The sequence below is a fragment of the Schistocerca gregaria genome, chromosome 6 (assembly GCF_023897955.1).
Source record: "Schistocerca gregaria isolate iqSchGreg1 chromosome 6, iqSchGreg1.2, whole genome shotgun sequence".
Taxonomy (NCBI): domain Eukaryota; kingdom Metazoa; phylum Arthropoda; class Insecta; order Orthoptera; family Acrididae; genus Schistocerca; species Schistocerca gregaria.
Window position 1 is genome coordinate 428974538 of NC_064925.1, and position 13562 is coordinate 428988099.

General features: G+C 40.6%; 1 protein-coding gene across 1 annotated transcript in view; it reads left to right on the forward strand.

Annotated features, from left to right (window-relative positions):
- Positions 1-1416: 1416 nt before the first annotated feature.
- The window catches only part of LOC126277979 (pancreatic triacylglycerol lipase-like), a 44642-nt gene continuing 32496 nt past the window's right edge, over positions 1417-13562 (forward strand). Inside the window, exon 1 of the mRNA XM_049977641.1 lies at positions 1417-1474. Within this exon, the coding sequence (XP_049833598.1) occupies positions 1426-1474 (49 nt within the window). The 5' untranslated portion in view covers positions 1417-1425. The remainder of the gene's footprint in view (positions 1475-13562) is intronic.

Sequence of the window (13562 nt, forward strand, 5' to 3'; positions counted from 1 at the left end):
ATGCTAGATTTAGAGGATCGGGTTGTACAGGATATTTAGACAGACCCTAGTACAAGCTCCAGGCAAGTGACCCATCAACATGGTGCAAGCCAAAGTACGATTATGTGTATTGTGCATGATAACCTCTACTGACCGTATCACGTGCATTGAGGGTAAGAATTACCAGCAACACATTTCTTTCTATGGCAAGGACTGTGTCAATGGTTCTTGCACCAGACCATCACAATTATGGGATTTCTGTCATCAGTCCTCCTTATGGATGAAACAATCTTTACCAGAACTTGCATCATCAGTCTATATAATCATCATCTGTGAGCTACAGACACAGCACATAGTCAGAGGTACTGTTATTCATCAACACCACCTACTGTGGCAATCATCATCTGTGAGCTACAGACACAGCACATAGTCAGAGGTACTGTTATCCATCAACACCACCTACTGTGGCAATGACGTATTTCCAGACACATATTCATAGTAGCTTTCTTTCTTCATTTCCAGTCAGGAACCTGTTCCTGCAGTTTGCCAGTTTTATTAATGTTCACCATGTACATATATTAGCTGAATGGGTAAAACATTTGAGATCATTGGTACAAGGGGTATGAGACAGAGCTCTCCAGCTGCTGGGTCTGTGAGGATAGTAGCTTCAATAACATTATTTTGCATGCTTTCAGTCTGCAAATGGGTAGCATTACAAGGTTTCAGATGATTCCAATTGCCTTGCAGTATTATAATGATAAACCAAGAATCCGTAAATACAACTTTCGTACTATACAAATTTTCTGTTTAAAGCGTCTGTAAGGAACAAAACAAAACAGCACATTGTTGAGTATACAATTTTTGTTTAAAACTATATACACAGAGAAACAATATATATGGGAGAAACAGTTTTTCTACTGGTTGAAATGCCATTCTGTAACAGTTAAAACTGACCGCAGGACAGAAAATTAAACTGCACATTTTCACAGCACAGTGTTTTCTTTTTTGTTGTCAGCTGTAACAGGAAACCTCTACATTGTTTCTTTTCTTTTCCGTTTTTTTAAATATGTCACCTATTTATGTCTGAGTGTTTATAAGAATATCACCATAAATGTGAAGTAAATTGATCAAGAACTTTTCAAGATTTTCGAAAATAACTTTTCCCCTCTATGTGTTAGTATAGATGTACAGGCATCCAAATATATTTATATAAAACCCACTTTCATTTTAGTATGACTGAGATAATGTACTACCAGTTTTTACATCTAATATAGTCTCAGGAATGTGATTTCAAATGATGTTAATTAATTTCATGTTACTACATGCTGATAAGACAGACAATTATCCAAATGTGACTTATCAGTTGAATGAAGCACATTAAAACTCTCAAAGATAAGCAATATGTACTTAAGGCAGGAAGAGCAGATGAAATGTCAAGCAGTCATCATGGGTCACAAGCAACTGTTGCTGTTTGTGTTAATTGGTCTTACATGTGGTGAGTAAATTTAATGTCAAAATATCAGTTTCTGTGTGTCATCAACAGCAGGCATATGACAGTGTGAAAAGGAATAGAATATTTATAGTCGTAAAAGGAGCATGTGCATGCGTGCGTGCGAGCGTGCGTGCGTGCGTGCGTGTGTGTGTGTGTGTGTTGAAGTGTGTGTGTGTGTGTTGAAGTGTGTGTGTGTGTGTGTGTGTGTGTGTGTGTGTGTGTGTTGAAAGCAACATATGAAGTCCAAAGAACCAGCACAATAGAAATTAAAACAAATGATACCATTCCTGACAATGCTGAAATAATCACTGACATTTTAAACAACCACTTTCTGGCATCAGCAGTACAAAATGGAAAAGCATGTTCTGTTAATGAAGCTATGTTATCCCTTCAAAAAGCTATTAATAATAATAATAATAATAATAATAATAATAAGAAAAAAATGAAAAGCAGATTAAAGTGTCCCTGTCATGGTACATGAAACTGAGATGAAGAGCAAGAATTCTGTTGACATAGATGGTATCTCTTCAAGATTACTGAAGGAGTGCTATAAGCCGATAAGCAAAATAATGTGCCACATATTCAATGAATCCATCCAGCATGGGATTGTTCCTGAGAGACTAAAGTATGCTATTGTCAAACCTCTCTTTAAAAAAGGCAGTAAAGTTGATGTTACCAACTATTGGCCTATCTCCCTTTTAACAACCTTTTCTAAAATTCTTGAGAAATTGTTTCAGAAAAGACTTATTGAACACCTCATGCATTATAAGGTGTTAAACAGTAGCCAGTTCGGATTTCAACAGGGCGTATCAACAGAACAAGCTATTTTCTCCTTCACCCATCAAATCTTAGTCATTTGATAATAAGTTATTTCCTGTTGGCATCTTCTGTGACCTTTCTAAGGCCTTTGATAATCATGAAATTCTCTTAGCAAAGGCTGAATATTATGGTGTAAGTGGCTCAGTTGGCTTATGGATTATATCCTACCTAGCTGGAAGAAAGCAGAAGGTCATATTGAACGACTCTGAGGGGTACTCTGTGTCATCTAGCTGGGGCTCTATTGGCTGTGGTGTTCCTCAGAGCTCTGTACTTGCCCTCCTTCTCTTCCTCATCTTTATCAATGACCTTCCCTTGCATACTAGCTTTAAAACTCACTTTACTCTTTTTGCTGATGACACCTCTATCCTCATCAACAAAACTCCCAACATCAATCTTGAGGAATCAGCCAATATTGTCTTTAATGAAGTGTGTAATTGGTTTGTAAATAATGGGTAATCACTAAATGTTAATAAGACCCAGTTTGTGCATTTCCAAGTAAGGAAAAAAGTTGAGGATCAATTAAGTGTTACATTGAGTAGTAGTGAGTTACTACATGTTGAGTCAACCAAGTTTCTGGGTGTACACATTGACAACAGTCTAAAATGGTGTGAACATATTTTGCACCTCCACAAAAACTCAGCTCACCAACATTCACTGTTCGTATTATTTCCACTGTATGTGACTGAGAGACCACAAAAATTGCTTATTTTAGTTATTTCCATGCATTATTGCTGCATGGCATAGTTTTCTGGTGTAATAAGCCACTATCCAAAAATTATTCATTGCCCAAAAGAGAGTTATTAGGATAATGAGCAGAGTCCAGCCTAGACATTCTTGTAGGAACCTTTCATAAAATTAGGGATACTGACAACTGCATGCCAATATATCTACTCCCTGTTATGTTTCATTGGTAAAAATGGACAATCGTACAAAAGCAATTATTCATACCATACCCACAATACCAGGAGGAAGATGGACCTCACTTATGAATCAAAAATCCTTACTGTTGTACAAAAAGGAGTCCATTACATGAGCTGCAAGGTGTTCAATGCTCTCCTACCATCACTGAAATTACTTATCCACGAGCTTCCCAAAATTTAAACAACAGCTCAAACAGTATTTATTAGTTGATTGCTTCTATTCGGTAGAAGGATATTCCAGTAGAGTTAACGAATTGATTTTTTCATTTACTAATTGGATGTGCTATTGTGCATTACGATACTCACAATCACTGTTAACATTACTGTGTCTTTCATTTAGCTATTAAGATCTACCATATTTTTAATGAAATTTTTTCTATACCTATTAATGTGTATTTTGTCTTATACCAGATATCCTCTTGCAAGAGGTACTTTTATGTATTCCTTTTGTATTATTTGTAATAATTCTGATACATCCTACATCCGTGTGAATGCCTTGCAGCATTGGATTAATGATATATAGATAAATAAAAGATACATGGAGTAAAGTGTCATTCAAATGTAACATAGACCAATGTTCAATATATTAAAGGGACCGTTACGAAAGACAGTGGCTGGTAAGGGAACCACTCTTCTGCATCATCTTGAACTGATTGATCGCCAGTGAAATGCTCACATTTTAGGTCTTTCTAGGTAGTAAACCTGTCATAACCATAAAATAAGAGATTGGGACTGTGAGGATGGTGATCCAACGTCTCCCATTGCAATCAACACAAAGTGTCTGGTGTTGCATTGGCAGTGTGTGCTCTTGAAACAAAACCACACACTGTGACAATTTTCCTCATCCCTACCTTTTATAATGCATTGAAGGCTCAGTAAAGTGTGGCATTAGTGTATTATCTCTGAAATCAGTAACTCCAGGATACTGTAGGACAGGCTGAACATGACCTTCTAGCCCCAGCAGATGACAGAGGCGTTTTTGGTATGGGTGATATAGGATATCCCCATTCCTGATCCATCCTTTTTGTTACTGGTTGGAAATTGGGGCACCCTGTTCCATCCATAGGTATTTTCCTGTGTGCAAATCTTTCTGCTCTCTGCCAACATCGCATGAATGAACCTCACACTAAGTTTAAAACAAAGAGGAGATCACCACATACAACACAGTTGTACAGGGACCCAGCCTTACTGCCACACCCATGTACTACACTTGGAGGAAGGCTATAGTGACGGGAACTGAGAATGAGCATGGTTGTGAAATATACATTTATTTGTCAAAAATTATTACACAGCCAACTGAAAACTGATTTACATTTGTAAATGACAATGCACTGGTGATTGTGTGGCCACAGTATATGCTGCTAGCACTAATATTGCACACTTGTCACACATTACAGGGCCCGAATACTGGTCCTAAATGATGTACATTCCCCAGTGTTATGAGTGTACTGTCCTCATTGCGGGCCTACAGGAAAACTGCTGATGTGTAAGAGAATGACTTTCTACTTGATCCATAGGGTGCCGTGTCTTTCATGAACATGAGAAAAGACATGAATGGCACCAAATTACCATCCTGCGCACCTTGGTGGGGAGCTCACTGTAAGCTCGATTTACGTGGTTTACGGCTTGTGGAATCAAGCTGAGGAATCCATTCCAATTGACTTACAGGCTGCCATGTCTTTTGTAAATATGAGGAAACAACACAAATGATGCTAAATTATTGTCCTAGGCACATTGGTGGGGAGCTCATGGTAAGCCGTGTGGTTATGCATAAGTTTAATGAACCCAACAGAGATCCACAATAGAAACTTTAGTCATCAATAATATGTCATCTGCAGCTTGCAGAATCAGACCAAGGAATTCACTGTCTTGATATGGTGGCTCAGCTCTCACTGCTTTATCTTTTCCATGCCCGTGTGCATCACACCATTGCCAAGATTTTGCGTAATGCTAAAGGTTTATACTGCTGGATACCGATCACTGCTTTCTTTGAGCTGGCTGTGAACTGTCATTCATATATTGTGTTTATGCATAGGTTTAATGAACCCAACAGAGACGCACAATAGAAACTGCAGTCATCAATAATACATTCCCTTTCACTACTTAAAACAGTCTGCCAATGCTGGGGTAACTCTTTGATGCCACAACTGTAGAAATCACTTGGTTTTGAGGGGAAGAGCTTGTCAAGCCACATTCAGGGGACATTTTCAGCCAGAAAGCAAGTTCCTTGAACGTTGTTTGATAGAGACACAAAAAGGTGAAAATCTTAGGGTGTGACATCAGGTGAATGAGGTGGCTCTGGAATGACTTCCCAATCCAATACCTGTATATCATTTTTGTCAGTGTATCAGAATGCAAGTGGGAGTTTTTGTAGAGTAACATCACTTCACACAGCCTTCTTGCTCATTGTTATATGATTGCATTTGGAAGATGTCTCAGTTGTTGACAATAATGTCAGCAGTTATGGTTACATCTCAGGGAAGCAATTCATAGCTCACCACATCGTCACTGTTCCAACAGATGCAAGACATTATCTTCTGTGGATATACACAGGGCTTTGTGCACAGAGCTGCTTCTTTGTTTGGACTCAGACCATCGAGAGAAAATATGTTATAAGAGCTAATGAAATGCTTTGGGGAATGTTGTAGTCAATTTAGATGGGAGAAAAGACATTGTGTTGATGTTACTCCAGTGTAAGATTGAGTAAAAGGAACTTGAAGATCCAGACTCTTTCATGTTAATTTGAAAGTGCCTCACCCATATTAATAGCTGAACAGCCTTCCTGAAATGTGCCACCATTTGGGAAAAGGACCACCCACAAGCACTGCAACAACCTGAGCCCCTGGGTTCACTGTCATCGGTTGTCCTCCGTATAGTTCTGATTTGACCTCATCTGATTTTCAATTTTTTCCAAAACCTAAAGAACTTTTTCGAGAACTTCATTTTGACAATGATGAAATACTGCAAGCAGAGTTGATATTGTGGCCCCATAAACAAAAGTCATATATTCTACGTGGATGGTTTCAACAGATTGGTTATTGGCAGAAATGTGTATGTTGGCAGGGTGACAATGTTGAAAAATAAATATGTAGACATGAAGAATAAAGATGTGGAATGTTAACATATGTTTTATATAGAAGTTTTAATAATCTCCACATAAAAAATTCAGAGCCATTTCATTTCAGCATGCCCTCATACCGTGTGCAGTGCATTTGTAAATCAAAATTACTGTAAGTACTTAATCCTAAAAACTTTGCAAACCCATCTGTTCATTTAAAAATATAAGATTCCTCTCACTGTGGATTGTAATGTGAAGATGTTGCTAATGACTTGCCATTGTTGCTATTAGATGTCAGTGCTCTTAAAACTGGACCTCCATTATTTTACATTTTGCACTTCTCCCATGTTGTTGTGACTACATGGTGTGTGCACATTTCCCTCACTCCCCACAGTGCACCACCTGTTCTGCTTGTGAACAAGAACCTGAGTGGGCATGAGAACTCATGCTCTAAATCACTGAGTTTCTGAAAATCAGGGAGTTGTAAAGCTTTGTAGTAGAAGACGTGTTGCTTGGGTGCCTTTCACTCTCCTCCAATAGTTCAGTTCTCAATTTGTAACGTACAGCTGGGATGTATAGTGTGAAAGTAACCTATGCACCATTCATTTTTAAACTTTATTTTTCCATAGTAAATGCCCTGAAGTTCTATAACTCATTTGAAACCACAGAATGTTAATTCATCCCCAAAATGAATAGCTATTTATTATTTTTTATGTGCTTGATACCACTCAATGTTTGTTCACTCATGCTAAAATTCTTCATTTCATTTCAGTTATGCTTCATCGCAGAGGTATTCAAAGATTGCTAGTCATCCCAATGATAATGTTTTTTCATGAAAACATTGGTTAGTTTTCACCTCGGCAATAGTGCAAGAACAGTTAACAGTTTTGTTGGCCGCAGTTTACAGTAGTAATTTAGGGATAGACCTGAAGATTTGTTTATAATAAAGACTTCAAAATCAGTTGAAACATCGATAGCATGCTGTGATTTTGATACATTCACCTTAGCTGTGACCAGTAGTTTTAATGCTTGATAGTAGACATTCTGAGGCATCAGTTCTTGACTAAAGTCTGTTCTCTGAATAAGGATAGCTCTCTCTTCATAGCATAAGATTCTTTATTCTTGGTTCTGTTTGATTTTACCCTTGTTTGTTCTAAGGCACTCAGAATAAGTTTCTTGAGTTTCTTGTCTTTTGTTAATGCATACCTTAGTATCTAAAAGGAGATTTAAAATTAGATGAATTTGTAATATAATAAGGGAGCAGATTCTCTGCAGAATTGGTAAGGGAAGGAATGTCTGGAAAACATTCACAAGAAAAAGAACAGAACTGTAGGACTTGTACTAAGACATCAAGGAATAACTTCCTTGGTACTAGAGTTAACTGTAAAGAAGACAGAGACTGGAGGAGAAGATAGACTTTGGAGGATGTTGGATCTGCTACTTTAAGAGGAAAAACTTGGCGCTTTAGAAGATTTAGTGACAGGCCAGAAACAAGTCACAAGGCTGATGCCCCCACCCTCACTGCTGAAGAAAAACACCTTGACTCACTCCATATTCCTGAAGATTCTCCTTCTTGACAGGATATATAGAAAATAATTGGTAAATGAACAAATGAATGAATTGCATTATATATTTAAGACTGTAAAAAGTCTGGTTCGAGTCACTCACTAATATTTCATGTTTAATATATCTATACAACCTGCTTCCTTATGATGCTGAAAAATCGTGGATATGGTATGAACATTGGAAGGAATAAAGTTAACAATTTATGGTATACTGGAAACAGTCAACCATGGTCAAGTATGTAAACACTATTGAACTTGTAAGTAAGTTATTGGACACTATCTTTCCCCAGATGTAACTGACTAAAATGCACACAAGGACATTCCTAAACATGTACAGCTATATAGTCTTGGTGCTAGATCCCTGTCACACTACAGTGTCAGTTAAGTAGCTGTGTGTGCGAGTTGTTATTAAACTTTTATCTCTGATGAAAGATATTGTCCACAAGCTTAGCTATGAGTTCGGTCTCGAATATGAACTTATGACAACTCGGCGTCTCAACTATGCAGTGAGCGGTCTCTTTATTCTTTCTATTTTCAGCTTTCATGATAAATATATCTCTCTGGACACATTGCAGAGATGTGTAGGAGTAGTGCCTTATTTGTTATTGTCTTCTTTATACTAACTGACAACTACATCAAATGCGATGATGAGTTCTCTCTTTATAGTCCACACGCAATTCTGTTGTGGTCATCTGTTTGAAGACTGCTAGTCTGTCCTGTACAACGTTTTTCATCTGTTTCTATTACATATGTGGTGTCTCCAGTGCAGCTGTGCACCAAGCTTGAACTCTTATGGTAATCGGCAAGACCTGCGAGTAGCAGGTATGTGGTGTAAGTTGAGAATTTGAGTCTGACAGGAGGTGTACTAGGGTAGCCTGCTTGATTGTGGTGACAGCTGTGTCTGGATGTTGTAGTGGTCAGCAGTCTGCCTAGTAAGCAAGAGACCCGGGTTTGAATCCTGGTCTGGCACAAATTTTTAACTTGTCCCTTGATATAAATCAGTGCCCACTGGCAGCTAATGTCTTTAATTCCTTTGAGTCTTTTTTAATCCCTGCCTAACTTCTTCAATGTACATTCGTTTTAATCTGTACAGATTGATTAACAAAGGGGTAGACTAGAACTCTATCCCATTTTCTTCTGAACTACTGCCTTCCTCTCCCTTTACTGTCTTTTGACTCTTATAACTGCAGCCATGTTCCTGTACAAGTTGTAAATAGTCTCCACTCCATGTATTTTAACCCTTATATCTTCTGAATTTCAGAGAGTATATTCTACCCACTATTGTAAAACACTTTTACTAAATCTACAAATACTATGAACATAGTTTTGCTTTTATTCAGTCAGATGTAGGGTTACTATTGCCTCTCATGTTTCTACTTTGCTTGTCATTAGAGGTGGAATACCATCTAGAAGTGGACAGTCAGGGTGAAAGAAATTGACAGATGCCTGGTTTAAGGAACAATCCCAGCATTTGATGAAAGTGATTTAAGGAAACTATGGAAAACATAACTCATAATTGCTGGACATGGGTTTCAATGCTACTTCTCCCATAGTCATTACCACTGTGTCAAGTCACACAGTGACCATCCAAGACATTTCCCAAATGGTGTGATTTCAGGCAAGGCATTTGCCCAAGCACCTCATCAGGACAACTGAGAAAGCAAATTGTTTAATACATAAATAAATTTCAAAAATGTATATAGACTGTCTGGAGATAACACAGATTGGCTGGATGAAAAGTGAGAGCTGCTTTGTGCATCAGGAGTACACCCTGTCCTGTCTATTTGTGGAAGAGTTTTACTTTGCATTGGCTAGGGGCCACAAGTATGGTGTTAAGGAACATGCCTGACACAGCAGGCTAAGACAAAAAAATTGCATCTACTATGGCATAAAATCCAATAACATGCAGGTATTCATCCTAGAAAGCTGACAAAGTCAGATAAGGGGGAATATTCTGAAAAAAAGCTGTAAATTCTTCCATCCCAATGTGCTTCAGTTGCATGATCATCTACATCCATACTCTGCAAACCACTGTGAAGCACATGCAGAGTGTACTTCCCACATATTAGCTTTCCTTCCTTAGGTATTTGCATTCAGAGTGTCATTAGTGTAATCTAGTGTTCATGAGGTCTACAGGGGTGATTTGTGTGGTTTGCAGTATGTTCTTGAAACTTTGTAAGAGAGATGGTTGATTTCTATCTCCAGTATCTGCAAATTCAGGTTTTCCCACATTTCTGTGATGATTTCTCGTGAGTGAAACAAATGTGTGACCATTAGTGCTACCATTCTGTGCATAAATTCAATTTCCCATGATAGTCCTATTTGGTATGGGTCCCAGAAACTTGAGCAATATTCTGAGATGGAATGCACAAATGCTTTGAAATAATCTTGTAATAACTTCAAGTTGTACAAATATATTTCAAGGAAGATGCAATACATGAAAGTCACAGATCAAGTAAACAAAGTAAGATGTGTGTACACTTTAACAGTCAAATCATAACTGAGTACAAGCCTAGCGGCCGCTGGCTGTCTGGCTGCTTAGGTGGCACTGCTGCTGCAACGCTGGCAGAGAGCGCCATATGTAGAGGATGCATGTAACAGCGCAGCAGCGCTTTGAAAGATCGGCGAGTCACAACACTTTTCCCCCCCATCAATTTTTTGCACAGGTCTTGATGGAGGCAGCCTGTAGATTGCTAACATCCATAGGTGTTGTTTAACTGGCCGTAATCTCGAGGAGGAGGCTTCCCGTACGGATGGAAGTGTCCCCCGATGATAACAGGTTGAGATAACAGGAGATGTGTGAGTCAAATCTGCAGGGGCCTCGTGCACCAATCTGCACATTGCGGCAAGTCCGGTTAGTATAATAGGAGACATGGGCGATGTGTCCACATGTGTAGGAGAAGGAGGCAAGTAGAGTCGCTCCGACAGATGATCATCATCTGGTTCCTGCATGGGCATGTCTCCTGGTGGCATCAGTTCTTGAGCTGGCACCGATATGGTGGTGAGAGGACTGTGTTGTGAGTAATGAGAGATTCCAGTATCCAGAACGTCAGGTATAGCCGAAGGTGGTGTAGCAGCATCCGGGACAGGCGTTACCGGCACACGAGGCCAAAGCTGGTCCAAATGATGCACTGCAACACCCGTATCCATCTGGATTTCATACAGGTGTTGGCCACAGTGTTGTAAGATGCGGGCAGGCCGTACCCATACAAAGTCATTGGCGGTGAACCGGGCAAGCGAAGCTACCTGCAGCTGTGAGGTGGAAGGCCGCAGAAGATGAAGTAGCGTGTGGGGCTGTCGGCCATGTAAGAGCTCAGCCAGGCTGTGGTCGCCCATGGGGGTGAAATGGTAATAAGCCAGAAATTGTAGAAGCCCATCATCAGCAGCAGAACTCCTTAAATGTGCAGACCAGTCGTTCAGCCTCACCATTTGACTGTGGATGGAACGGAGGGGTTGTGAGATACATGATTCTGTGACAGGCACAAAAATCTACAAAATTTGGAAGAGGCAAATTACGGGCCATTATCAGTAACAAGAGCAGAGGGAAGGCCTTCCGAAGAGAAAATGCAAGCTAGAGCATTGGTGGTTGCTGCGGTGGTAGGCGACGTGCATCGGACAATGAAAGGAAAGTTAGAGTAGGTGTCAATAACAAGAAGCCAATAAGTACCTAAAAAGGGTCCTGCGAAGTCAGCATGCATATGCTCCCATGGCTTCTCAGGCGAAGGCCACGGTGACAAAGATGAACTCGGGGTTGCGGTCTGTGACGCACAAGGGCCACGGGCAGCGACCATGTTTGAGATTTCAGAGTCAATGCTGGGCCAGTACACATGAAGGTGCACCAGAGATTTTGTGCAAGGGACACCCCAGTGCCCTTGGAGAAGGAGTTGCAAGACTGAAGCACGCAAAGATACAGGTACCACAACACGCGGCGAAGCATTTTTGGTGGAAAGGAGAAAACACCATCCCTAGAAGTGAGGCGGTAACGCAAAGCATAGTAGTTCCACAACGGATCAGAAGTCTTAGCAGACGGACAATCTGGCCAACCCTTCTGAATACAGGTATAACCCAGGAGAGGGTAGGGTCAGAACCCGTAGCAGCCGCCAGCCGGTCCCCGGTGATGGGGAACCTGTCCACATCCTGCTGCTCGGCAACATCCAGGTGGAAACACAAAAGTTCGTCCCTATCGAATGCCAGATCAGGACCCATGGGAAGGCGAGATAGTGCATCAGCATTCACATGTTGAGCCATCAGCTGGATGAATCTCATAATTGAAACGAGACAATTTGAGAATACTTTTGTTGGGCATCCGTGAGCGTTTTGGAGGCATAAGCAATGAGTTGTTCTTGTTCAGAACTGTCAGAAAAACGGTGCGCAAGGACTGCACCGACCCCTTATTGAGAGGCATTCATGGAAAGAATAAGATGTTGGCCAGGTCAATAAGTAGCCAGGCATGGGGCCTGTTTCAGCATATTCTTCAATTTCCAGAAAGCCGCATCGCATGACGCGGACCAGTGAAAAGGCATGTTTTTATGCAACAGGCGATGCAACGCCTGATCCACCGAAGCAGCAGACTGTAAAAACCTGTGATAGTATGCTATTTTCCCCAAGAAGGCCTGCAGTTCCTTAACAGATGTAGGGTGAGGAAGGGCATCGATTGCAGTGACAGTTTGCTGAAATGGACGAATACCATCCTGAGAGAGTTGAAACCCCAAGTACGTGATAGATCCCTGAAAAAATTTGGATTAGCAATGACAATGAAAGGAGAGGACCACTCTCTGGAAGTGACAGGAAGCAAGACCCCTGTAGCATGAGACGATCCAGCTCCCATTTGACCTGATCACGAAGGTCTACAGGAATGGGCCCAGCCCAGAAAAACTTAGGCCGAGCAGTGGGTTTGAGCATGATATGAGCTTTGAAGCTGTTTGCATGGCCTAACCCAGGAGAAAAAAGGGTCGAAAATGTCGTCAACAAGGGATCCAATTGAGCATAAGCAATAGCATCATAGACGATATTGACAGCGTCATCTATGGAGGATCCAAAAACACTAAAGGCATCGAAACCAAAAAGATTTTCCACGTTACTATGGTTAACCACAAATATGGGAACAGTGCAAATGACAGATTTGTAAGATACCTCAGCGTCTTCTGTTTATTGTTAAGTCTGTAATTGCCTAGTGACAGGTGATAGGATTGGAGAACCCACCTGAAGATACGTCTGAGAATTGGTGATAGTGGCAGCAGAACTAGTATCCACCTGCATGCGAACATCTTGACCAAGTATTTGGACAGTGAGGAATAACTTCCCTGAAAGGGAAGAAGTACAGTTGACAGACAACACAGAATCAGAATCAGCATCATGTTCATGAACATCTTGAATGTGGTCAGATTTGCAAACGGATGACACATGACCCTTTTTTTTTTGCATTTGTGACACATGGCCCAATGTTCTCGTGAATGTTTCGTAAAACACCGCGGACATGAAGGAAGTTGCCGTGGGTTTTGCTGCAGTTTCTTAGAGGTTTGTTTATGGCTAGGCCGAGGCTGTGCTTGGGAGCGTACTGCAGCCACGTCGGCCTGCAGGAACATGCCTCACACTTTGTCAACATCGCACAGAAGTTGTATTTCCCCGATGTCGCCCCATGCCTCTATTTTCACTCCAGCGGCGTGAGACATTTCAAAAGACTGAGCAATGGATAGGACTTCATCTAGATTGGGATTTTCCAACTGAAA